A 23130-nucleotide genomic window follows, 5' to 3' on the forward strand; every position below is an offset into this window, starting at 1 on the left:
AACTTAAAGCGCCATATTGGCGTGGATTCGTGCTTATTGTGACCAGAAATTTGTTTCCATCCGATCAGCTGTTCCTAGTCCCACATAGATTCTTCTAAGCCACTAGGAGGATCTGCCCGCAGTATCAAACTTTCGGGGTTCTTGACACATTCACCATCCTCCCTTTCTGATGAATTGGCCTCAGCACCCCGTGTCTGTCCAGGTTAGCCTCCACCGGGCGGCGATCAAATGCCCGGAAGGCTCCCGATACCACATAGACACGGCACACAGTGAACTCATGCCTTAACTGCAATAAGGTTCCGTCAAAAACATTATTTTGTGTTCAGTAAATGATCAGATATATATTATTTAATTAGGACATATAAAACAAAACAGTTACCAATGAAAATTTTTTTATAAATAAACTTGGCTAACTTAAGTATATATCTGCATGCATGCATGAGTATTCTACACGTACGTACGTTTAACGCTTTATATACATATATACATATATTAAAATATCAAAAAGAAAAATGTGTATGGACCCTGTGGACGGCTGGAGAATTGGAAGGGTGATGAGGAGGCATTCTATCAATGGCTTTGTACTCATTCATCTTCCATTTGGTTTTTCTTCCCGTAGGAGCTTTCCCCAAGTAGAAAACCATCGACCTCTTCACCCCGATCACTTGGTGATCCGATGAGTAGACATAGCCTGGTGATCCCGTGGCCTTCCAGTATCCCAAATCTGTGCTCCTGCTGAGCCTCCCTCCCCTTGCTTCATTTTCTTGCCTCGGCACAAAGAAGAACCACTGCTCGGTATCTCCTTGGCACTGGTCTCCCGCTAGTTCTACAAACATAAATTACGATAAATTAATTTTTGTAAAAATACAGAAACATCGATCAGCTTTGTTCTAGCAATGGAATAAATATTACGTGGGAGGTTCCATGGCTCTTTTTCATAGATGTGGATGACAGGAATAACACGACGCATGCCTTCAGGGTTTCGACCCTCTAGCTGGTTGAGCAAAAAGAATGAGACCAGCTCTTCTTCCGTAGGGTAGAAACGGAAACCTGGCCGCAATGGCTGCTGCTCCGCCATTTCAGGTGCTTCTCCTCTCGGTCTCGGCTCAAGAATAAGGATATATATATAACATCTAGGGAGAGAGAGGAGGAAGAGGAAGAGGTCAGACCATGCCGAGTGGGGATTAACATATGAAAACAATGAAAATCCAGAGTATAGGAAAGAGCGTCTTGGAAATTTTCAGACCGCGTTTCTCGGAAATAAAAGTTTACAGTGTGTGAACCATCGGATGTTATCAGCTGGCAAATACAGGATCAAAAACCATTCTACGGTGAAATGACTTTTCGGTCATTAAAAAATTATATATAATTAGCGGGAATCTTACTATACTAAAAGAGATTTGTAGTCGTTACACCATAAAGATTTATGCCCAGTAATCTGAACTCAATGGTCTCCATCAGATAATCTTTTCTTCTTCTCGATATCTCATCTGCTATATGTATATTAGAGCAGTAAAACTTTTGTTATCTGTCCGTCCCCACTCCGCCGACCTTGGGGGGGAATCCTAGGTTCTTTACCACATTTTCGATTCGATGAAATGAAATTCGAATAGGAATAATAATGACATTCTTTTCTTTTCTTTTCTTTTCTTTTTCTTGTTTTGATAACAAGAGTATTTTGACTTGGTCCAACTAATTTCACATGAATCACAGTATAAATTAATTGTATTTTGTGGAGGGAACTTATTACATCAATATTTATTGATTAGATTTCATTAGCTACAAATTAATTATTCGAGAGATGCATACAGTTAAAATTTAAATAATGAAGGTTCCACAGAAAGAAATTAGATAATGGAAGGAGTAAATAGGGAGAGACTAGAGAGAGAGAGAGAGAGAGAGAGAGAGAGATCACAGCATCTAAAACTCAATCTGGCCCGTGGGCTGTCACGATCCATGAGTGGCCCAGCCCAGCAAGGGAAGCCCAACTCAGTTTTTTCGATTTACTCGTTTAGTAGCGCGTGTTATGCAGAACCGGGAACGGCATGTGAAAGATATGATCTCACAAGGAGACACTGGCAGTCGTTTCATAATCTTGTAAAAACTTTTGGATTTTGCTTTCTCTTTTTAATATTTATTCTATTCAATTTTTATCGAATACAAAAATAATTTTGCAGATTCACAAAGAGAGCATGGCAGTTGTTTCATAATCTTGCAAAAACTTTTGGATTTTGCTTTCTCTTTTTAATATTTATTCCATTCAATTTTTATTGAATACAAAAATAATTTTGCAGATTCACAAGGAGAGTATGGCAGTTGTTTCATAATCTTGCAAAAACTTTTGGATTTTGCTTTATCTTATTAATATTTATTCCATTCAATTTTTATTGAATACAAAAATGAAAAGAAAGAAAATTTTTTTATTAGACACTATTGAAATATTTTTTTCCCATTTTTTGCTTGCTTCGTCTTTTAATGATTTACTTTATTATATTGTTTATTCTATTCAATTTTATTGAAAAAAAAAAGAAGAAGAAGAAGGAAAGTTTGTTTTATCTGACACTTTTAAAATATTTTTTTCCCTTTTAGCTCGCTTTATCTTTTTAAAATTTTAATTTATTATATCATTGACTATTTATTAGGCCCATAGTCCGTCGTAATAGAAAAAAATTGAAAATTAGCAATTAAGCATCATTGGACTTGGTCTCTTAATTTTCAAATAAAGCAACCGTACGTACGTTCAATTATTATAGTCAGTTTCTTAGTGGAGAGAAAATGGTCGACTCACGTCATTTGCATTTTATAAGCAAATATGATATCCCCTTATATTATCCAACAAGAGGATGAAAATATTAAAGGGAAAAAGAAAAGACTAAGGTCTCGTGTCGCTTTTGGCCCAGTGGTATGAATAGACAATTGCCTCGCGTCAATGTACAAGTCCACTTTAAGTCAATGTGGATGGCTTGCTTTTAATTCCAACTGGGAGATGAATTAGTTAAGATATATGTTGTATGGGAAATTTTTTGGCGATCATATTTTGTTACTTAGCATGAGAAAACACTAATCATATTATAACAAATGACAGTATTCATTATTCGAATAACTGTTATAATTGTCTTTTTTTTTTGGTAAAGGTCGTCATTGTCTTTAATTATGACAATCTTATTAATTCTTCTTTGCCGTATCATTACGAGGTATGATATGTTTTTCGTAGGATATTTTGCATTTAGTAATGAAGCGGAGTTTAACTCAACTTCATTTCAAACATAAATATATATATATATATATAGAGAGAGTTGTAATGATGGTTAAGAAAAAGTATGAGTGAGAATTAATTATATTAAATAAGAAGAAAAGTGAAAAAAATAATGATTATATTGTTGAATTGATGAAAAATTGAGTGGAGCGAAATAATTTATTATTAAAAAATTTAATTGTAATAATGATGATAAGAAATGTATGTAAGAATTTATTATAAAATAGAACTAAAAAATAAAATAGTAGCGATTATGTTGTTGAATTTGGAAAAAATGAAGTGAAGTGGAATTGAAATGGAGGTATACTCCATTCCCAAACCGAGTTGGTCGACCGAACATGACCTGACCATCATTTGAAAGGACATTAAAAAATTTCTAACATTTCAAAATTTAGTAAACAAGTCGACTACTTTAAGAAATAATTAGGCTTTACTATTAAAAAATTTAATGGCAAGATAAAGTTTGTCCTTAATTCCTATCATGTAATTTTTCGATTTGTCCTAAGTAACCGCCGACATCAATCATAATGTGAATGGGTTGACCGCCCCATGTAATTGAGTCATAAGGATGAAATTTTAGTTTTATCAGTAAAAAATAAATAAATGAAAAACGTTACTCTCATAATTTTAAAAAATAAAGTATTTAATGTCACTTCCCTTCGACAAATGCACTCCAAAAAATCGAACTTATATCCTTCTCCTTACAAGGATTGATGTTTCTCGTTAAACCAACATTTATTGGTTTATTAACTATATATGCAACTGATGACGAATAATTGACAAAACTTTGTACTTTATTTTTTTAATAATTAATTAGTCTCTCTGTTAATTGATAATATTCTCATTATCATTTGGGGCACTAAATGAAAATGGAAACTAAATTGATCTGTATCAGAGTGAACATAAATTACAAAAATTATATACTGATCCGAATCTAATTACCATTTCATTTTTATTATATTATTGTTATTGTATTTTGGAGGCCCAATCCAGACCATAGAGACATTATTTCTATTCTGATCCGCAAGTAATTTATAATATGGTATTAACTATTAACTGCCTAGAATTCTCAAATACTATGCTGATCCAAGACAACACGCTTTCTAGATCGGCAAAGTGGGTCCTCAAATTCGACGTACATCTCGAGCAATTTCATATACCGTAACTTCTCCGGTGCCAATGCCTCTCTTGCTGCTTAGCTTTAGCTTGACATTTCATCAGGCCCCCACCCGGTTGTGTCAAAATCGTCAATCCTTGACGTGTCAATACTTTCTTAATGCATATAAAAAGGATGTGTGTTGCCTATATATAAACGAGGATTTGTATACTGTGAATGGAGAGACAATTCGTTATGGATGAGGTTTATTCCTTAATTGATTTACCTTGCTCCAACCTGAATTATTCGGAACCCGTTAGTCATGCTGTTCAAGGGGGAAAAGAAACCAAAAAAAAAGAAAGAAAAAGGTGCATGGAACGCGTTTTGCAATTCAAAGTTCTCATTTAACTTTAACTCAGGAAGTGAGTGTAGAGAGTGAGTACAGGACATTAAAAACATAAATCTTGAAATAATTAATCTGGTCGTGGTCGATCTTTCCGACATTACTTATCACCTAATAATCCAAACATGGATAAAGAATTTAAAGCCAAATCAATTGAAAACATAAATATTCTAAAAAGGACTAATCCAGAAAAATAACAAGAAAATTTAGAAATATCTTCGGCCTTTGTTGCTTGCAATTAAACTCTTTGGAGAGCCATGTTGGACGTGGATTCATGCTTAGCGTCACAAGAACTTTAGGGCCATTCGAGCTGCTCCCAGTCCCACCGGAATTCTTCGAAGCCACTAGGAGGATCTCCCTGTCTCGAACTTTCAGGGTTCTGCACATGTTCGCCCTCCTCCCCTTCTGATGCGTTGGGCACAGCAGCAGGTGTCTCTCCGGGAGTAGCCTCCACCGGGCGGCGGTCGAATGCCCGGCAGGCTCCCGATGCCACGTACACTCGGCACACAGTGAACTCATGCCTCAACTGCAATGCTTCAAAAAAAAAACATTTTCAATTTAATTAGTGCGTGATCATATATATATATATATATATATATATATTTAGGATAATATAAAACAAAACAATGCAAATTTTTATTTAAAAAAAAAGTTGGCTTACTTAAAGCATCTACATGCATATATATATATATATATATTAATGCTAATATATATAGAATTTTCCACACACATATTTATATATAATAGTAAAAAAAAGAAAGTGTCCATATGCATTCCTTAAGTACATGTGCACGGACCCTGTGGGCAGCTTGAGAATGGGATGGGTGATGGGGAGGTATTCTATCAATGGCTTTATACTCGTTCATCTTCCATTTGGTTTTCCTTCCCGTAGGAGCTTTCCCTAAGTAGAAAACCATTGACTTCTTCATCGCGATCACTCGGTGATCCGATGAGTAGACATAGCCTGGCGACCCGGTGGCCTTCCAGTATCCCAAAGGCGTGCCCCTATTAAGCCTCCCTCCTCTGGCTTCGCTTTTCTGCCTCGGCACGAAGAAAAACCACTGCTCGGTATCTTCTTGGCACCGGTCCCCCGCTAGCTCTACAAAATATATAGAAATTTTATAAAAAATAATAATTTTATGGAAATATGGAAACATCGATCCGCTTAGTTCTAACAGTGATATAAGTATTACGTACGTGGGAGGTCCCATGGCTCTTTTTCATAGATGTCGAGGACTGGAATAACACGATGCATGTCATCCTGGTTTTGACCATCGAGCTGGTTGCGCAAGAAGAACGATGCCAGCTCTTCTTCGGTAGGGTAGAAACGGAAACCCAGCGGTGGTGGCTGCTCGTCTGCCATCACAGCTGCTTCCTCGAATCGGTCTTGGCTCAGAGAAAGGATATATGTATTACATATATATATATATATATACACACATATATATATATATATGGAGAGGGACGATGAAAAGGAAGGAATCAGACCATTCCGAGTGGACTAATGAAAAGGAAGAAAATCTGGGCGTGGGAAGAACTTCTTGGAAAGTTTCTTACGCGTTTCCGGGAGAAAAAGAGTTTCGAGTGGCGCCCACCATATCTTACTGATTTAGCTAGCAAACAAAAGAGATGAAGGAATTCTTAGGGTACAATCATGTTACCATGCAATTACATTGGTGATTGAAAAAGAATACATAAAATAACCAGGATTAGTTCAAGTCGGATTCGCCTCTGGTTCTTTTAAGTAAAATATCAATTGAAATTTGGATATTATGAATAGAAAAAAATTATTGTGAGATATTTACTATTTAGTAAGTCGATTCAGTTCGAACTAAATTATTCAATACTTATTGCACTTATGAATATTAGGATACACAAAAAAAAGATAAGTAATGAGGAAGGGGATTATGTGTAATGACACACGCTCTCATGTAAAAATTAAGAGATTTCCAATCAATTCTAGTTTGGTTTTCTTGTGCCTGTCTATGCTTTTATATATATATATATATATATATATATATATTAATTTTTTTATGGTAACCGGAATGAAAACAATAAATCCTACGACATTGAAGGTGATTATACCATGTGGATAATTACCCGATAATTAATTCTTTTCTTGCGACTAAACCTTTATGTTTTTTAATTACTACGTATATAATACGATGATACGAATTTTTGAATGGAATGGAATCATCACATAAATTAATTGTATTTTGTGTAGTGATTCCAATTTATTCTCCTTTCATTAATTCCATCTTATTATAATATACAAATATTTATTGACTAGATTTTATTGGCTACAGATTAATTATAGTCAAAGAAGTTGCATGCAATTAAAATTACACAACGAAAGTTCCACACAAAAAAGTTTGTCGACAATTGTGTGAGGACCGCCTCGGCCTGTTCGGTATGATTTGGAGTAAAAGTGGGTTTATATATTATGGCTAGGGATCGAAAAGATATATACATATAAATATATTGGATAAGTGCCGGTATTCTATGTATTGAATCAGTATATACAGTGTGTAACACTCACCCATTCCCAAGACGAAAGAACAATCGTAAAACTGCTAGGCAAAGATGCACTCATCCCAAAACTAATTACAAACATGATCCCCAAACCAATCTAGCTGCTAAACTGAATTAGCAAGCTTAAACTTAACATTGAACATGGATAGGATCTCTGTAATATGAGCTTTTTGTAATGGTACTTGGAAGTAGGATTGTCGGTTGATCTTTGATTCAAAAGATTGTTGAGTTTTACAAAATGAACCGCCTTTAGCACCGTTTTGTTATTTGGATGGTTTGTTATTGAATTTTTTGATTGACAAATATAACTTAATATCTACGGTGTGGCCAGAGATATTACATTCGAGGTTGGCAATGCTTAAATGTATATGACGAGGAAGGGTTGATGCAAGCTGTTCTTCGGGAGCCCATAATCATCGGGACTCCTATTAATGACGATTTTGATGACTTGAGATTCGAGGAAAGATACACTGGTTAGGCACTGCTTGCATGAAGATAACGAGTACGGGTTGATGAAAGTTGTTCTTCAACAACCCATAATTATCGGGATTCGGGTTAACGATGAATTTTCTCATTTGAGATATAAGGACATTTATATCGGTTGGATGGGGTGATTTAGAGGGGGCACATCGTCTTACTTGTTGGATACGGTACTGAATGGCGATGGGATGGGAGAAGAAGCCGAATAAATCCATTGGGTTATGAAGAGAATGATTCCGTGGCCCTATAATCATAATAGGGATTCTGATTAATGGTGATTTTTATGACTTGAGATTGGAGGACATATACACTGGTTAAGTAGGCGGATTCATGGAGAGCCATATCATTGCTTGTCTTGTTCGGTATGGAGATGCTTTTGGTCCTGAGTAGAATGATTCCAAGGCCTTATTAGATCATTCAAAATAGAGGGTTTGCACTTTCAATCGCTACCCTTTTGTCGCCCGTCACATTGGAGGACTCAGATACGTTAATTCATTTAATATTGAATTGGATTGAATTGAACTAATTCCAAAAGAGTTGTAACTTAAACGTTATTTAGCATAATTATACAAGAATGGCTTGATCCATTTTTAGTTGTGATAGTTGAATTTGGTTATAAATTTATCCTAAATTCCATGTTCTTATTTCACGGCTTAGTCTTTATTTCTTCCATGATATCGGATAAAGTTACACCAACTGGAGCTTTCCGGGAATTATATTTGAATTAGTCACTTCGCCCGCGCGTTGCTCGTGATTATTATTCTTCAAAAAATTAGAGCATTTAATAAGAAATATGTACCATGATTTATACTATTAATCAAATTTAATTTGATCTTTAAAACGAGTAATTTGTTTATTGTTCTAGAATTTACTATGAAATAATATTTAAGTTACCTCTTAATGAAATATACTAAATTCATGATTTATTCCTACTAAAATACCTTTCCTTGCCAACTAGTAAAGACCTTTATCTATGTGAAAGCAACAATATATTTATAAGTCATTTTTAAATATGTAAAATACTTTTACGAATAAGAATAGTAAAATCAAGTCATAATAGAGTTATTTTAACCGAAATTAACGTAATTAATTTTATACTATATGGTTTTTATAAGAACTTTTAAATTTTTAAATAAAGTTAAATGCTTTCGATATTTCAAGTTCACCTTGCAGCTTCTAAACAAAATAAAACACATCCAGACTTTAAAGTTTCAATTTAAACTATAAAAATGTAGCTGTTATTTTTATCAAATTAACATAGTATGTTATTGTATGGATGCATTGTATGGTGTAAATAATATTATTTCATATCTTTCTTTAATATTCTTATTTAATTTTTTATTTAAGTAAAATTATTTTCATCAAATAAATACTTATTAATTAAGGCTATTGAAATACATAAAAAAAATGGATTAATTATTCATCCAAATTGATTTCCCTTTTTTTAAAAAAAATTCATTATTGTTAATGATAATTGTTATCAATGTTGCAAAATGAATTATCTTATAAAAAAAATTTAATTTCAGATATACTTATTTGTCGTGATCTAAATCAAAATTCGTTATTGTAATTTATTCCTAAACTTTTAATTTTAACTTCAATTTTAAGCAAAATGTCAGGGTAAATTTTTTTAAGTAAATTGGCTGATTCTAAAATATGCTTAAAACAACTTCATATAAAATATATAGATTATACATTATTATTGGAGATAATCCACGATATCATAAATCGAAGACTATAATCATTCTATTGAATTAATTGCACCTAGATAAAATTAATATTATGTATTAGTTAATGCTATATTATTTTTTAGTATTTTCTTGGTAATTGATGTTATGGGTTTAATAAAAATTAACCATGTAAAAAATAAAGATAGTTAATTAATGTCATGAGGTATATATGTCAACAGTCGTGCGATGAAAAGCTGAGGATTTGAGCTCTTGACAAATTTCAAGAAAGGACGTTAATCCTCGCTCTATCGCTTGCCATATTATATATAGATTATGTATAGATACTGGAAAAGGTCAATATATAGAGGAGGAATTAGATTAATTGGATATAAATCAATGATTCTTAGTCATTAAACCAAGAAGATGTTTTGATAGAAGAAATTAATTAATTAATTGGATATGGATTAATTAATTTTATCGGTGTGTATCATGATATTAGGAAATCAACAGATCCTGAAAAATTCAATTCGGACGGGGTCGGTTCATTAATAAGAGCAAAAAATTATCTCAATAAATGATATTCTCCATTCACAAGATCTAATTGAAAAAGATTTTGGATATCCGAAGAAGAAATAAATAGATTGGAGAATATATTGAAAAAATTATAAATAACATCGATAATTACGCAAATCTATTCATAAATTAATATTATTAAATTAAGGATAAAAGAGAAGGCATCCCAATTCATATGCTAATTCTAATTTAGGAGGCCACTTAGGCTGATTAGTTGCCTATAAATATTTATATTCCGGAAGGGTGAATAAAAAATCAAAATATTACATATTCAACTTCCTTATAAATATTTATATTCCGGAAGTGAAAATCGTGTTGGAGATGCCGTCATTTTAGATGCATGTGGGAATTAAAGAATGATTTTGCAACAATCGAAGTACATACTTAATAACAGGGACTTGCGGGCGAAGCTATTTCCATAAGGACATGAGAAATCGTGCTATAATAAGCCGAGGGTTTGAAAAATCGAGCGACTCAATGAAAGCTTAATAAGCTTTTTATATGCCTTCGTTCTTAAAATCCTTTTGTCAACAGCAAATTCCACAAACATTTAGGGCATGTTTGATTTCGGAATTTAATTTTAATTTGATTTTGATTTTGATTTTGATTGTGGAAAAGGAAGAATGAGATGATGTTATAAATTTGACTTGGGAAACGTGTATTTTTGTTATGTAGTGAGTAGAGTTAAAATCAAAATCATAATTCTAAAATCAGATTATGAAAATAAACGCAGCCTTACGGTCAAAAAAAGCAAAATCCTTTTCTTCACATTTGGGGCTGGGCCCAAATTCAATGGACCTAATAATTCTAACCGACTCAGCCATTATTATGACACCGACAGCGATACATCCGTAAACTATAAATGGAAGCCCCGACTTGTCCGGCTGACTAAATCGAACTCGAAGAAAGAGAGTTCGGTCTTTGCATCTGCTTCTGCTGCGTTTTATGTAACAGATTGACGAAGACGAAACGCATCCCTTTCCGTTTCCCAGCATCAGCGATGAAGGTTACGGACCTGTTTGGTTTCGGAGTTTTATTTTAGAATCATGATTTTGATTTTAACTCTACCCACTATACAATAAAAACATACGTTTCCCAAGTCAAATTTATAATAACATCTCATTTGTCATTTTCTACAATCAAAATCAAAATCAAAATCAAAATTACTTTAACTCTGAAACCAAACACACTCTACATTTCCGATGGATTTTATCTCTTCAGTTGTCGCGCTGACCTGTCCCTGAGATCGATCATCATGTGCTTATGACGATGCTTCCTCCTCCTCCTCATTGCAGGGCTTCCATGCTCGTCTTCGAGACCGCGAAGAAGATAAAATATAAACTTGCTCGCCCTATAGAGGAAGAATACCAATTTAGACTAGATCCGCCTTTGCTTTTCCGTGATTCACTGTACGGTTTTCTGGTCGACAGATGAGTCGTCCTCCGTGTTTCCTACATGCGTTCAATGATTGATCATCTGTTTGGCTGATTAAGGATGCTTCTGTTTTAATTCGACTGAATCACTGACTGCCTGCCGGTATCTAAGATTCATTCTTTTCCTGCCGCAAGTTCTATTCAGTTCCATTCCTGATTAGAAAGTATATATAAATATGTAATTTGCTGGTGGAATATAAAAACTGTTTCCATGGCGAAGTAGGATAAGGGCAACTGTTGCGTATGTAGCTTAGGTATATCTCCTTCTTTAGCAAAAAAGAATAATTAAAAAAAAAAAAAGAAACGAAGCCTGGGCCCTTGCATCTGTTATAACCTCAAACTATCGAATCGGTGTTTACGCAGCACATCCTTCCTTCCTTGCTTTAGTTTCTAGATCTGTAAAATTAGAGAAGAATTCGTCTCTCCTGCCATGTTGAATATCACATTAGTAAGCCAGCGTCAAATTTTGGTTTTATGTGCCCTAATCTGTTCATTATTTTCCCGAGAAGAGAGAAAATCTACTAAATTTGTGAACAGATGCGTTTTCCACCGCCACCGCCACAGGCTAAGTTTTGCCGGATGACGCCTAAAGAGATGGATGGAGGCCTTCTCAGCTAAGGTGAAGAAAAGCCAGGTAAATAAGATATATATCTAATTTGCGAATGAATGCACTTCATTCTTGTGGCTCGTCCTCCTCTTACAGGGATTTCGTCATCCTCCACTCGTTCTGATTGGCTTAAAATCTAGGACTTCGATGTCGATGGCTTCCCTCATATCTATAGCCACATGATTCGACCGGCTTGACCAGGAGATTTTGACCCTGCCCACTACGACCACTTTCTTCGGCTTGCTGTTGCTAATTACCTACAATGCCTACCAGGTTAGCTCAGGCTTGTCGGCTGATTTTATTTCTGCATACACATTACACTGGCATCCGTTCACTCTTTTGTGTTGATTGCTTGTTTAATTCTACTCGGACCTAACATTAATTTGAATCGTTGTACCTGAACTGTCATGCATAGTTGGGCATAGTAATACAAATCCAGTTCTACTGTGAAGGTACTCTTTGGTTGTGCTAATCAAACTTGAAAATGAGGCTGGGATCATCAGTCTTGAGAATAAGAACTGATTAATTTTGTTGGCCTCTCAGCCCACGATGATATGCAATCCCCGGCTTCTGAAGTCGAATTACGAACGTTGTGGTAGTTCTATGATTCAATAAATGACATTCGAGGCCTTGGATTGTGCTGCTGGTACTTTTAAAGTGCACAAGGCTCGTGCGTTTGAGAGGTTTCAACTCGACCGATCGTATTGCTACTTTTGCAGGATCAAAGGTTATACATTCAGTCGATTGAGTTCCCCATTTGATTTTTTGTTTTAACTGGACTAAACTAATCGTCTGTCCCCATTCTGCCCCCACATATATAAATTTTGCTTGCTCTCCAATTTTCTGTAGGATCAAAGAAGATTTCTCCGATGCCTCCTGGTGCTAATGGCCCTTCTCGCCCCATGATTGTAGATTATAACCACTGTAGCCTGGTTTTCGGATAGAACCGTAGGAGAAGGATTATATTTATGTTTCCGGTTTGCTTGCTGGTTCCGTGAATGGGAACGGAGGAAATTGGAAGATATGCTAAACGTGAAGAAGCTAAGCTTTGACTGGACTCCTAATAGCAAGGTAGCTGTTCCGGGGTCCTGGCCGAGATGAGGCATGATGTAATAGAAAAGGAAGTCCATCGACTTTAAGTAGACATATTATTTATCTCGTGTTCAATGTAATTAAGCAACAATTAGCTAATGATGCTTATGTACATATATATATATATATATATATATACCGATCCGGAGTGGAATGATTTCGGTTTTCTATTCCTTCTCATCTAGTTCTGGTTGGGAACATGTATACTCGTGGCTTAAAAATTAGTACTGCTGCAGATTTTCTTCCAAGAAGTTACCTAAATACAATAAGGTAACAAGTAGTTAGTACCACTGACTTCCTCATTATCCCGTTCCCAAGTCTTCCGACCTCCCATCGGATATCAAAATTATCGAATGTCGGTCTCACTACACAGAATAGATACAATAATTGCTTCTTCTTACCAGATCAGCGAGAGTACTTAATATGTCATGAATATTAATATGATTTGTAAGTATGTACTCCTTTATATTCATAATTCCAGTTATGAGTAAGATCCCTCGAATAATCTTATTTCTTTGCGGAGATGCTCTGCCCTGAATTGTGCAATAGTACCATTCGCAGAATCATATATTTTTTATAAACGTTTTGCGCCTTACGATATAAACTCGGGCCTCGACCATAACATAATCAACAAATAGGTCTGATTGTAATTCTATTAAATAACGGAGATAAAAAGCCAAATCTGAATTTTGTCATTGAAATTCAGAATGTAAATGAATTTCGATTTTTAGGGTTCTACAAAAGTAAGACCAATAATAATAATAAGAATTAGCCTGCCTTATCATGATGAACTCTTCCTGGAGACGGAGATCGGATAGCAAACTATAAATATAGCGTTGGATTTGGTCAATCGAGAAAACTGGTCTGTCGAAACACTGCGTTCCGCACCTGTCGGAGATCCCTACCCTTGAGCGTCCTCCTGGCTCCTTCGAGCACCGAGAATGCCGCCATCTGTGATTGTGCCAAGCTCTTTGCCACCATCTCGTGAGGCGGCACCATGGTCCTACTATCATCGGCTTCATCATCATCATCATCATCATCGAGCTCCCAGTGATGATGCCTTTTGATCATTGCTGCAGTCAAAACCGGCACGGTCACCGGCATCGATTGGTGATACCTTCCTGCTGTCGGATTGGACTGTTCATTCGACTCCTTTGGGATCGTCCTTGACGAGGAAGCGGCAGATTCTTCGAGTACCCGCTTGTGGTCGAAGTTGGAGCGAGCCCTGTGCTCCCGGAGTACACCGAGGATGCCAAAGCTCTCGGACAGAATTATCAACAAGGTCTTCCGTTGGATGTGAAGGGGTGTGGTGGACAAGGAACGAGGGGAGGATCGATCGTTGGTGTGGCTGAGGTTGGACAAGATCAAATCGTCCATCCAGAAAATGTCATCCTCGGAGAGCTCATCACAGGCGGCGGTGGAGCTGCCGGAGCTATCATATTGGGATTGCCCATGAGTTGGGAGCATCCTGAGGATCTGAACCGCCGGGTCGTTTGGAATGACCTGTTTAGGTCCATGACGGATCCATACCGATCTCCGCCGGTGTGAGAGAATTCTTTTATAACGAGGAGTAGGTTAATGGCCGGTGAATGAAAGAGTGGCGGGTGCCTGCTATAAATGGAAAGGGTCGTTATAAATTATAATCAGTTGCACCACCTTTAGGAGGAGCACGTTATCTCGACCGTCACCGAATGAGGTTGCAACATTATTGATGATCAATAACAACTCGATCAGGTAGACTGAATACTCAAGATCTCGACTCATCCGAATGGCATTTACTAAAAGCTGCCACTTAATAGTGTTTCCAATCAAGACTTTTTTATTAATCGACTCAAGATACTACAATGTTTTTCAACAGCGCGACTTGGTAACATACGTACACGACCCAACCGAGATGCCAATGCTATATAAAGAAGGACCTCACTACACACAGTTGGCTGCACGGAATCAGGAAGAAGCCCCAAAAAATGATTAAAATTGGTCATTAATTAATTAGCTACTCAGCGTTTGTTGATGACTCTGCAGTTCCTCCTGATCTCCCCTGGGAGACCGCTGTGGATTGCCCCGAGCTTCACCATGGCAGAGCCAAACCGTGTCACAAAGTTGGTAGCGTTGGCCAAAGCTGCCACGGTAGACTTGGTGAGCGGATCCAAGGCCAGCTGCTGGTCAATCTGCAAGATTCCTCGACGAGCTACTACTTGCTTATAGAACAAGCTGTCAACAATCAGGGCGCTCGTGGCATTCTGATCGAGATTAACTGCGTTGTCAACAGATGAAGTCCTGGAGCACCTCAACCGGAGGGTGTTTACCAAAGCAGGGTTCATGGTTGGGTCGGGTTTTCCAGTCCCTCTAAAATTGTAGAGCCGGTCCATAATGAAGGAGCAATGCGTTATCCCGACGGTGTGGCCCCCTGTTCGAGTAAATCATTCCCGTCAAAGCATGACATAGTTGTGGTCACTCCTGTTCCAAGAGAGTTAACCGTTCTTATACCTAGAAGAAGGACCGTGTCGGTTGCAGTCAATCCCTTCTTAGCAAAGGCTGAGAGAACTTGGGACACTGAGACTGAAGGAGATGGGAGGTTAACGTTGCTTGCGAGGGATGTTTTACCGTCCAGCCTTCCCGTTTGCACAGCATACCTTCCTCCCTTCGCCTGCCCGGTCGAGAAAAAGAACGTAATTCCAGCATCCATACACAAGAATATCGAAAATTCATATACATGTAAAGAGATACATCATTTAGATAGAGAGAGTACTGTGTATATGTGCTATATATGGTTACCAGTTCTACAGCATCTCTTGTGGCCATAACGATGATGTCCGCACAGGAGATGACTCCCGGACAGATAGACTCGAGAATGCTCTTTATTGTGTCGATCAGCTCATAACCCCTCACGCTCCCATTCGCGCCTGCAGTTTTTTCGCTCGATGGCCCGTCCAATAGTATTGATGCATCACATCCCTTCTCGTACAATACCAAACAAAAAATGAGAGAGAAAAACACAGTCGTTATTTGACATTGACAGATTGCTAGCTCCGCATGCAGCATGCGGGCTGTCTTATTAATCGAACTGCATCTTACATTGACAAAGCAGTCATGGAACTGCAGGCGGAGGAGGGCAGCGACCAGGGTCGGGTCCTTAGCGAGCCGAAAGCTCACGACTGTTCTCACGATGGCCTCCACATCCACGAACCCACATTTTCGGTTGTAGAACCCAACCTGAAGTGCGGAGCTCCGGCCGGTGAAGGCTGAGAGGACGAGGAACAGGGCTAGCGCCACAGCGGGTACAGAATTAGCTGAGATCTTCTTCTTCATATTAATCCGTACGTGTTTCACTCAACTCCACCAGCTATATGGCTCGATGAAATGAGTATTGAACAACCCCAACTAATATTAATTTGAATTACTTTGCCCGTGATCCCAAGGGACAAATATGTTTTTCTTTTGTAGAAGATCAATCACAGCGAGTGGATGAAGTATATGTTTTTTTTTAATAGATGAAGTATATGCTGTCAAGGACGATATGGGTCGCACGACCACCTCTCTACGTGTCTAAAGTCATGAATCCAGGGGTACACACACCAAGTCAACGTCCATGCTGCTGATTAATAAAAGTCAACGTGCTGACAATCGCTCGATATATAATCCAAAGGCCACGATAAACCTATCTCCCTTAAATTCAAGTTACCCAAAGTACCCCTCCAATATTGGCACAGATCAGGAGAACAGGGAGGCCAGTATGGTCAATTGGCATTTCCTCCATGATTCCGGAGCCGCTCACACTCAATCCTTCACACAGCCAGAGGGGCCAAGAAATGAATTCCCCAAATCCCTCTGCAAAATTTTTCATGGGCAGGAGGGTGAAATGGAGCTGGAGCTCGGCGTTGATCGGAGCCGTGTCGGCAGGAGCGGCGGCGGCGGCACTGTCCCGGGCGAAGCCCCGGGACCCGACCTTTCACCTCATCTCCATCAGCCTCACCTCCTTCAAGCTCAACCTTCCCGTGCTCGATGCCGAGGTGATCCTCACCGTCCACGTCACCAACCCCAACATCGTCCCAATCCACTACTCCTCCACCACAATGTCCATCTTCTATGACGGCTCCCTGCTGGGGCTCGCCGAGGTCGCCGCCGGCCACCAGCCGCCGCGGTCCTGCCAGCTGCTGCGCCTCCCGGCGCGGCTGGATGGGCTGGAGCTGGCCCACCACGCCGCCAAGTTCCTGGCGGACGTGGCCAGGCGGGAGATGGTGTTCGACGCGACGGTGGACATCGAGGGGACGGCGAAGGTGCTGTGGTGGGAGCACCGGTTCAAGGTGCACGTGGACAGTCACGTGACGGTCGACCCGGTCTTCCTCGACGTCATCGGTCAGGAAAACCAGTCGGAGTTGGAAGTCTTCGTGGGCTAAAAGCCTTAAAGCCCAACAACAAGAAAGCTTCCCATAAATCAATTGTGGATTAAATAGTGATTTGCTTGGAAAATGTGATTTATATAAAGTAATGAAAGTTTCATCTTATCTTATTACCTGTCAATCGAAGGTTGGGAATTCCCGGTCGGACCGAATTGACTCATATATCATCATATTTGTCGTAGTCGGACAATATTCCGACTTTAAAGTTATCCATAGTATCTATCTTCCAATCCATCAAAGCATAGACAGTCTCTAATTAACATCGGTCGGTCTATTATCTATGATGTATCGAACAGAAACAATTGTGTAAGAATTGGGCCCACTATATAAATTTTTAGTATTTATTTAACCTCTCACATCAAACAGAAAGGCCCAATCATCTTGTCGATAAGCATTGCACGCGCTCAACTAAAAACATGATTACATCTGAAGGAAAACGCGATTATGACGCACAAGTGGACGGCTTTATTAGTAAATAAATGAGATTCTGTTACCTAATTACTGCCCTTCATTGCCCTCATATTCAATTAACACTTTGAGTTTCCATAAAAGGGTAATTAATAAGATCATTTGCTACTAAAAAATGTGATCATTTAAGATTTTTTGCCCGAATTATTTGTTTTATCGAGTATATTTTGACCGGTAGAAAAGATTATCCGAATTTTACATATCTTTTCCTCTAAATATCCTATTGTGAGAAGGAATGATGACTTCCACCTTATCGATTCCCCTAAAGTCAACTTTGGCTAAAGTTGGAGCAGTAAATAAATAAGGAAGATTGTAAAATGGAAAGCCCAAGTTTAAAGAAATTACATGCTATGAGTATTAATCTAAATTAACAAAGTAAATCACTACCAACAAAAAGTATTAATTAAGTGGTAAGCAATTCACCCAATGTAAGGAGAAAAATATGAGTTCGAATGAAGCACAGTTGTTGGTTGAGGGAATAACCTTTAATGCTCGATCTCTTGGTTAGTCAGATCTCATTGGGCTCTGGATATCAGGATACACACAAAAAAAATCACAAAAAATCTCACCCAAAAAAGAAAAGTGAATTCAATAAAGATAACAAATAAACTTACTCAACAAAGGAAAGAAAAAATAAAGAAAATATACTATCCACCAATTTTATTTGCGCCATAAAATCAAATCGCCGTTCGAGCTTATTTTCAAATACATCCACGACCTTCATATTTATAAGGGCGACCGTCGGCCACTCCATCCCCTCTCTCTTCGAAATCCAAAAGTCCGCCTTCTCTACTCGTATGTCATCTAGCCCTCTTCATCTGGTGATTTTTCGAGTCCTTACTATTGAGTGCCATTGATTTTCCATGCTGCATCTGATGTTCTAATTGGTTCAATTTAGTGTGTGGGTGTTCTGGGCAGCTCAAATAATCATTATCCCTCATCGTCTATGTGCAGTTTGCTGGTTTTCTGGAATTTCCATACGCCTACTCTGTGTTTGTGTGTTCTGCAGACATCGGGAAAGACGATGATCAAATTAGCCTAATTTTGTAAAAATCAATTTTTAATAATTATCCCCGTGACAATTTTGCCCCCATTAAATTGACATGTGATTAGCATGTGCCTTCTTTTGGTCGAAATTCTGATTGGAATTTAATCCGGGAGTCACATTGCTTATTTTTGGATTAGGTGAGGGGGCACTCTGCCAAAATTCATAAGTCGGGGGGCAAACCTAATTTCACCTTATAAGTCGGGAGACAAAGTACATTTAACTCTAAAATCAAATCGCCGTTCGAGCTTATTTTTCAAATACATCCACGACCTTCATATTTATAAGGGCGACCGTCGGCCACTCCATCCCCTCTCTCTTCGAAATCCAAAAGGCTCATCTTTCTTCTCCATTTTCCCCCGTCAAAACCGAAATAACAGATTCTCTCTCTCTCTCTCTCTCTCTCTCTCTCTCAGTAGAATGGCTGAGGTCCTTCCCCTCCCTTCTCCGCCGAGCTCCGGCAGCTCCCCATCCCGGCCCTCCTCCCTCTCCTGCTTGCCCCCAGCCACTGACTCCGGCGCCATCAGCGACTGCGACGCCGACTCGGTGAAGGACGCCCGGCGGGATGAGGGCAATGGCAGCGACAGCAGCAGCAGCAGCACCGCCGAAGGCGGAGGCGGCGATCAGCTCTCGTTCCTCGCGCTGCTCTTGACCATCTTCCGGAAATCTTGGCTCGCCTGCAAGAGTGACCGCAGGCGGCTCTGCGAGGTGGAGATCGGGTGGCCCAGCGACGTCCGCCACGTGGCCCACGTTACCTTCGACCGCTTCAATGGCTTCCTCGGCCTGCCAGTTGAGTTGGAGCCCGAGGTCCCCCGTAGAGCTCCCAGCGCGAGGTAATCTTTGCCACATTCTCTCTGGGGCAGCTGGGATTGCCTCTTTTCTTGATTTTCTTTCTTGCATTTTTGTGATACGAGCTCCGAGAACGGAAATTTTTCTCGGGTTCTTAGGTGTATACCTGCGAGATTATTCCATGTATGGGAATTCGTGAAATGTGACTGACTTTCATTTGGAAGCACAGCTACAAGTTGAAATGCAAAATCAAGATTGGAGCTTGATCCTTAATTTTGCAGATGAAAATCTTGATTAACCCCTGTGGCTGCTCTCTCTTTTTCTTTTTTTCTTTTTTAAATGCTTTTTCTTTGTTAGTGACAAGCTCTATTGCCCGCTATACCATATAGACAGATATCAGGATACTAGATGTATGATGATTTACTAGGTTGATCATATGTATCAGCTTATCGACACTGTCAACTCAATATGCGTTTTGATATCCCACTCGTGATTTAAAAAATGCTATTCGAATAAAATGGATTTTACAAAACTATATTTTGGTGCTTCATGGTTCTGAAAATTTTGCTCTCTGTACGCCTTATTTCTGTCATTTGTCTTCGAAGGTCTTGATTGTGCTTGTTGTTTGTGCATTTCTTTATATATTGAAACATAAATAAATTCCTTTGTAGGCAGTAGTTATCCCGATAAGGCTTATGCAGCTGCTCTGCATTGGAGCCCATGCGATCAAATGTTTCCTCTATATGACTGTCCTCCATCTTCTTTCTTAATCAGTAGCGGCTTCTCCTTTCGCATTGGCCGTTTATGCCGAAGATAATCATATATGGTAGCAACTTATGTGTCTTTGAGGTCCTCTTTCTTACTTTTCGAAAGCCTAAATCAGTTGGATGAGTAGCCAGACCATAACTTCTTCAGTTTTGTTTATCACCTGATAACGACCCTAGACAATCACTTTTCAACTATGGGGAGTTCTTCTTACTTATGGGCTCGGCAGGAGTATTGTTGTTTTGTATGAGTCCTGTATGACTCGTCTGTTCTTGTATGCAGTGCTCGTGTTTTTGGAGTCTCCACAGAATCAATGCAGTTATCTTACGACTCTAGAGGTAACAGCGTGCCAACAATACTCCTGCTCATGCAGCAGCGCTTGTATGATGAAGGCGGATTGCAGGTAAAATCATATATTCTGTGTGGCGACTTTTGGTCCTGAACATAAATGACCAACTCTACTTCAATAGGGATGTCCTAAATATGACTTTTCTGTCTTACTTGTGTTTTCATCTCTTATGGATCCATCTGGATTTCTAGACGATATCAATGGCTATGCAGAACAATCAGACCACTTATTTTGCTCTTGCAGGCAGAAGGGATTTTCAGAATTAATGCTGAAAATGGTCAAGAGGAGTCTGTCAGGGACCAGTTGAATAGAGGAATCGTACCACTGGGGATTGATGTGCACTGCCTGGCCGGACTGATCAAGGTCTGAGATTTGATCTTGACTGAGATAATTCTTTCCTAATGTCGTTTCTCAATTTGGAAAGTCTACTATTCTGAGTATCTGATGTTCTAGCTAATAATCATAATCACTAGAAAAGCTTCTCTCTCTTGGACTTGGTACCACCACACAAAAGGCTTAAATTGTTAACCATTTAGGAATAGAAATTTCTATTATTGACATATGTATGGATTTTCAGGCATGGTTCCGAGAACTTCCCAGAGGAATTCTTGATTCTCTCCCACCTGAACGAGTTATGCAGTGCCAAACTGAAGAAGACTGTGTAGAGCTCGTGAGGCTCTTAGCATCGACTGAAGCCTCTCTCCTCGATTGGGCTATCAACCTGATGGCTGATGTTGCGCAGATGGAACACTTGAACAAAATGAACGCAAGAAACATTGCTGTGGTTTTTGCTCCAAATATGACTCAGGTTAGAGTTTCTAGTTTCTAAAAAATTAAAAAGAATGCATCTGTCATGTCAAACGTAGATGTTTGTACTATGATGGGTCCTTATGCTTGTCAAATCTTGGTGTAGATGGCAGACCCTTTTACTGCTCTGATGTATGCAGTCCAAGTGATGAACTTCCTCAAAGCACTTATTGAGAGGAACTTGAGAGGAAGAGAAGATTCTAAGGTGGAACCACCATCTGCTTCTGATCTTGGACCTTTTGATGAGAATGGGCGGGAAAGTCCTTCCAAGCCCCAAGCTGGAGATGACTCTAAGGATGATGAGGAGACTGAGCGACCTCTCTTTGCCGAAGAACCCAACTTAGAAAGTTCCCTCCCCTCGGATGATAACAGCAGCAGTGTGATTCAGGAAGAAACTTGTAGTGATAGTGATCTATTGGAGCAGCTATTCTCGGATAGGGATGAAACTAGGAGTGTCATGCCAGCTGAAACTCAATTTTTGAAAGAGAATCTGAAAGGTTCTATTGCCTTGATGGAACTCAAGACTGCGAAGAAAGAGCCAAGGTTGACCAATCGGATAAGTTGACTTTCGATGAGACACCAGAGAAGATGACTGAGCACCATCAACCTTTGGCTGAGACACCTACAACCATGGAGAAGAGTCGGGTGATCAGCAACCTCAGCCGAATAGAGTCAAGGATGGCGTGGATTGAAGCCTGGCGGTAAAGGAAGTCAAGAACCGGTTGGATCCATAAACTAACACGAAGTGATGAGCTAACGGAGTGTTTAGTCTCATCTAGATGGAAGTTTGTTTGTGATTGGTGTCTAGCCAAAATGTTTGCGTTTTAGTTTTGTGTTTCTAAGTGGTCTGGAATTGATTGATTCCGAACCCATTTGGAGGATAATGTACCTGGGCTAGTCTGATCTAGGATTTAGCCTCCCGTTTTGCGGGCAACATTTTGCCTCAATGTACTATGGCCCCTGTACAATCTCTCGCTTAGTCTTCTGACTCTGTGATGAGCAATTGTTTGAGATGCAAATAACAAGCTTTGTTTCAAAATTACATTTCAAAGTTTCATGTCTTCTTGATCTTCTGAGGCTGATTGTTTAACTGCGTGGGGTGGAATAATTCTTTCAAATCAATCATAGTTTATCGTGTGATATCCTTTTTGATCCGGGTTTCATGTGATATCGAACCTTCAATAACATACAACTAGCACTAATCGATAGGAGACGAGACGGCACACGAAATTGTCAGTAAATTTTTTTACACATGCTATAACAAGTACGTGCAGACCAACCTGAAAAACGTAGGGAGACCGAAACTTCCGGCCGACAACTCCACCTGAGTGATATATGTGGTGCGGGAACGTACGGTACGGA

The 23130-nt window shown here is 38.9% G+C and overlaps 6 protein-coding genes and 1 long non-coding RNA gene across 11 annotated transcripts; 3 read left to right on the forward strand and 4 right to left on the reverse strand.

Moving 5' to 3' along the window:
- LOC116211790 (NAC domain-containing protein 90-like) lies at nt 1–1105 on the reverse strand. Its single transcript, XM_031546304.1, has 3 exons — nt 913–1105; nt 525–826; nt 1–286 (listed from the first exon to the last, which is right to left on the reverse strand). Exons 1-3 carry the CDS (start codon nt 1076–1078, stop codon nt 125–127), a joined length of 630 nt encoding a protein of 209 aa, XP_031402164.1. The 5' UTR covers nt 1079–1105; the 3' UTR covers nt 1–124.
- Nucleotides 1106–4828: 3723 nt separating this feature from the next.
- Nucleotides 4829–6182, reverse strand: LOC116211641 (NAC domain-containing protein 90-like). Its single transcript, XM_031546103.1, has 3 exons — nt 5953–6182; nt 5553–5854; nt 4829–5281 (listed from the first exon to the last, which is right to left on the reverse strand). Exons 1-3 carry the CDS (start codon nt 6116–6118, stop codon nt 5051–5053), a joined length of 699 nt encoding a protein of 232 aa, XP_031401963.1. The 5' UTR covers nt 6119–6182; the 3' UTR covers nt 4829–5050.
- A 5470-nt stretch (nt 6183–11652) lies between these two features.
- On the forward strand, nt 11653–13310 carry LOC116210366. 5 transcript variants are annotated; one of them, XR_004157481.1, is made up of 3 exons: nt 11653–12077; nt 12191–12777; nt 12900–13310. It is a non-coding gene; the product is annotated as an uncharacterized LOC116210366 (long non-coding RNA). The 5 variants fall into 5 exon arrangements; XR_004157484.1 differs by having other exon boundaries at nt 11657–12323; nt 12466–12777; XR_004157483.1 differs by having other exon boundaries at nt 11675–12502; nt 12594–12777.
- Nucleotides 13311–13811: 501 nt separating this feature from the next.
- LOC116210475 lies at nt 13812–14738 on the reverse strand. The gene has a single exon (XM_031544351.1). The coding sequence runs from the start codon at nt 14607–14609 to the stop codon at nt 13989–13991; it is 621 nt and encodes a 206-aa protein (XP_031400211.1). The 5' UTR covers nt 14610–14738; the 3' UTR covers nt 13812–13988.
- Nucleotides 14739–14876: 138 nt separating this feature from the next.
- LOC116210474 (peroxidase 60-like) lies at nt 14877–16493 on the reverse strand. The gene is made up of 4 exons (XM_031544350.1): nt 16221–16493; nt 15921–16100; nt 15633–15792; nt 14877–15552 (listed from the first exon to the last, which is right to left on the reverse strand). Exons 1-4 carry the CDS (start codon nt 16452–16454, stop codon nt 15143–15145), a joined length of 984 nt encoding a protein of 327 aa, XP_031400210.1. The 5' UTR covers nt 16455–16493; the 3' UTR covers nt 14877–15142.
- Nucleotides 16494–16909: 416 nt separating this feature from the next.
- Nucleotides 16910–17756, forward strand: LOC116210109. Its single transcript, XM_031543919.1, has one exon. It carries the CDS (start codon nt 16955–16957, stop codon nt 17540–17542), a length of 588 nt encoding a protein of 195 aa, XP_031399779.1. The 5' UTR covers nt 16910–16954; the 3' UTR covers nt 17543–17756.
- A 1590-nt stretch (nt 17757–19346) lies between these two features.
- Nucleotides 19347–22810, forward strand: LOC116210647 (rho GTPase-activating protein 5). The gene is made up of 5 exons (XM_031544609.1): nt 19347–19891; nt 20895–21015; nt 21205–21324; nt 21539–21769; nt 21875–22810. Exons 1-5 carry the CDS (start codon nt 19479–19481, stop codon nt 22331–22333), a joined length of 1344 nt encoding a protein of 447 aa, XP_031400469.1. The 5' UTR covers nt 19347–19478; the 3' UTR covers nt 22334–22810.
- The last annotated feature ends 320 nt before the right edge of the window (nt 22811–23130 follow it).

This window comes from Punica granatum, chromosome 6, assembly GCF_007655135.1.
Source record: "Punica granatum isolate Tunisia-2019 chromosome 6, ASM765513v2, whole genome shotgun sequence".
In the NCBI taxonomy this organism is placed as follows: domain Eukaryota; kingdom Viridiplantae; phylum Streptophyta; class Magnoliopsida; order Myrtales; family Lythraceae; genus Punica; species Punica granatum.

Excerpts from the sequence above, each read along its gene's own strand:
- LOC116211790 (XM_031546304.1), bottom strand. The coding sequence starts at position 1,078 with ATGGCGGAGCAGCAGCCATTGCGGCCAGGTTTCCGTTTCTACCCTACG. Across the intron at positions 827-912 it reads AGAGCCATGGAACCTCCCAC|AACTAGCGGGAGACCAGTGC; the intron begins GTAATATTTATT and ends TTATGTTTGTAG. Across the intron at positions 287-524 it reads ATTCTCCAGCCGTCCACAGG|TTAAGGCATGAGTTCACTGT; the intron begins GTCCATACACAT and ends ACCTTATTGCAG.
- LOC116211641 (XM_031546103.1), bottom strand. The coding sequence starts at position 6,118 with ATGGCAGACGAGCAGCCACCACCGCTGGGTTTCCGTTTCTACCCTACC. Across the intron at positions 5,855-5,952 it reads AGAGCCATGGGACCTCCCAC|AGCTAGCGGGGGACCGGTGC; the intron begins GTACGTAATACT and ends TATATTTTGTAG. Across the intron at positions 5,282-5,552 it reads ATTCTCAAGCTGCCCACAGG|TTGAGGCATGAGTTCACTGT; the intron begins GTCCGTGCACAT and ends GAAGCATTGCAG.
- LOC116210475 (XM_031544351.1), bottom strand. The coding sequence starts at position 14,609 with ATGCTCCCAACTCATGGGCAATCCCAATATGATAGCTCCGGCAGCTCC.
- LOC116210474 (XM_031544350.1), bottom strand. The coding sequence starts at position 16,454 with ATGAAGAAGAAGATCTCAGCTAATTCTGTACCCGCTGTGGCGCTAGCC. Across the intron at positions 16,101-16,220 it reads TCCATGACTGCTTTGTCAAT|GGATGTGATGCATCAATACT; the intron begins GTAAGATGCAGT and ends TTGTACGAGAAG. Across the intron at positions 15,553-15,632 it reads CGACACGGTCCTTCTTCTAG|GGGGCCACACCGTCGGGATA; the intron begins GTATAAGAACGG and ends TTACTCGAACAG.
- LOC116210109 (XM_031543919.1), top strand. The coding sequence starts at position 16,955 with ATGAATTCCCCAAATCCCTCTGCAAAATTTTTCATGGGCAGGAGGGTG.
- LOC116210647 (XM_031544609.1), top strand. The coding sequence starts at position 19,479 with ATGGCTGAGGTCCTTCCCCTCCCTTCTCCGCCGAGCTCCGGCAGCTCC. Across the intron at positions 19,892-20,894 it reads CGTAGAGCTCCCAGCGCGAG|TGCTCGTGTTTTTGGAGTCT; the intron begins GTAATCTTTGCC and ends TCTTGTATGCAG. Across the intron at positions 21,325-21,538 it reads GCCTGGCCGGACTGATCAAG|GCATGGTTCCGAGAACTTCC; the intron begins GTCTGAGATTTG and ends ATGGATTTTCAG.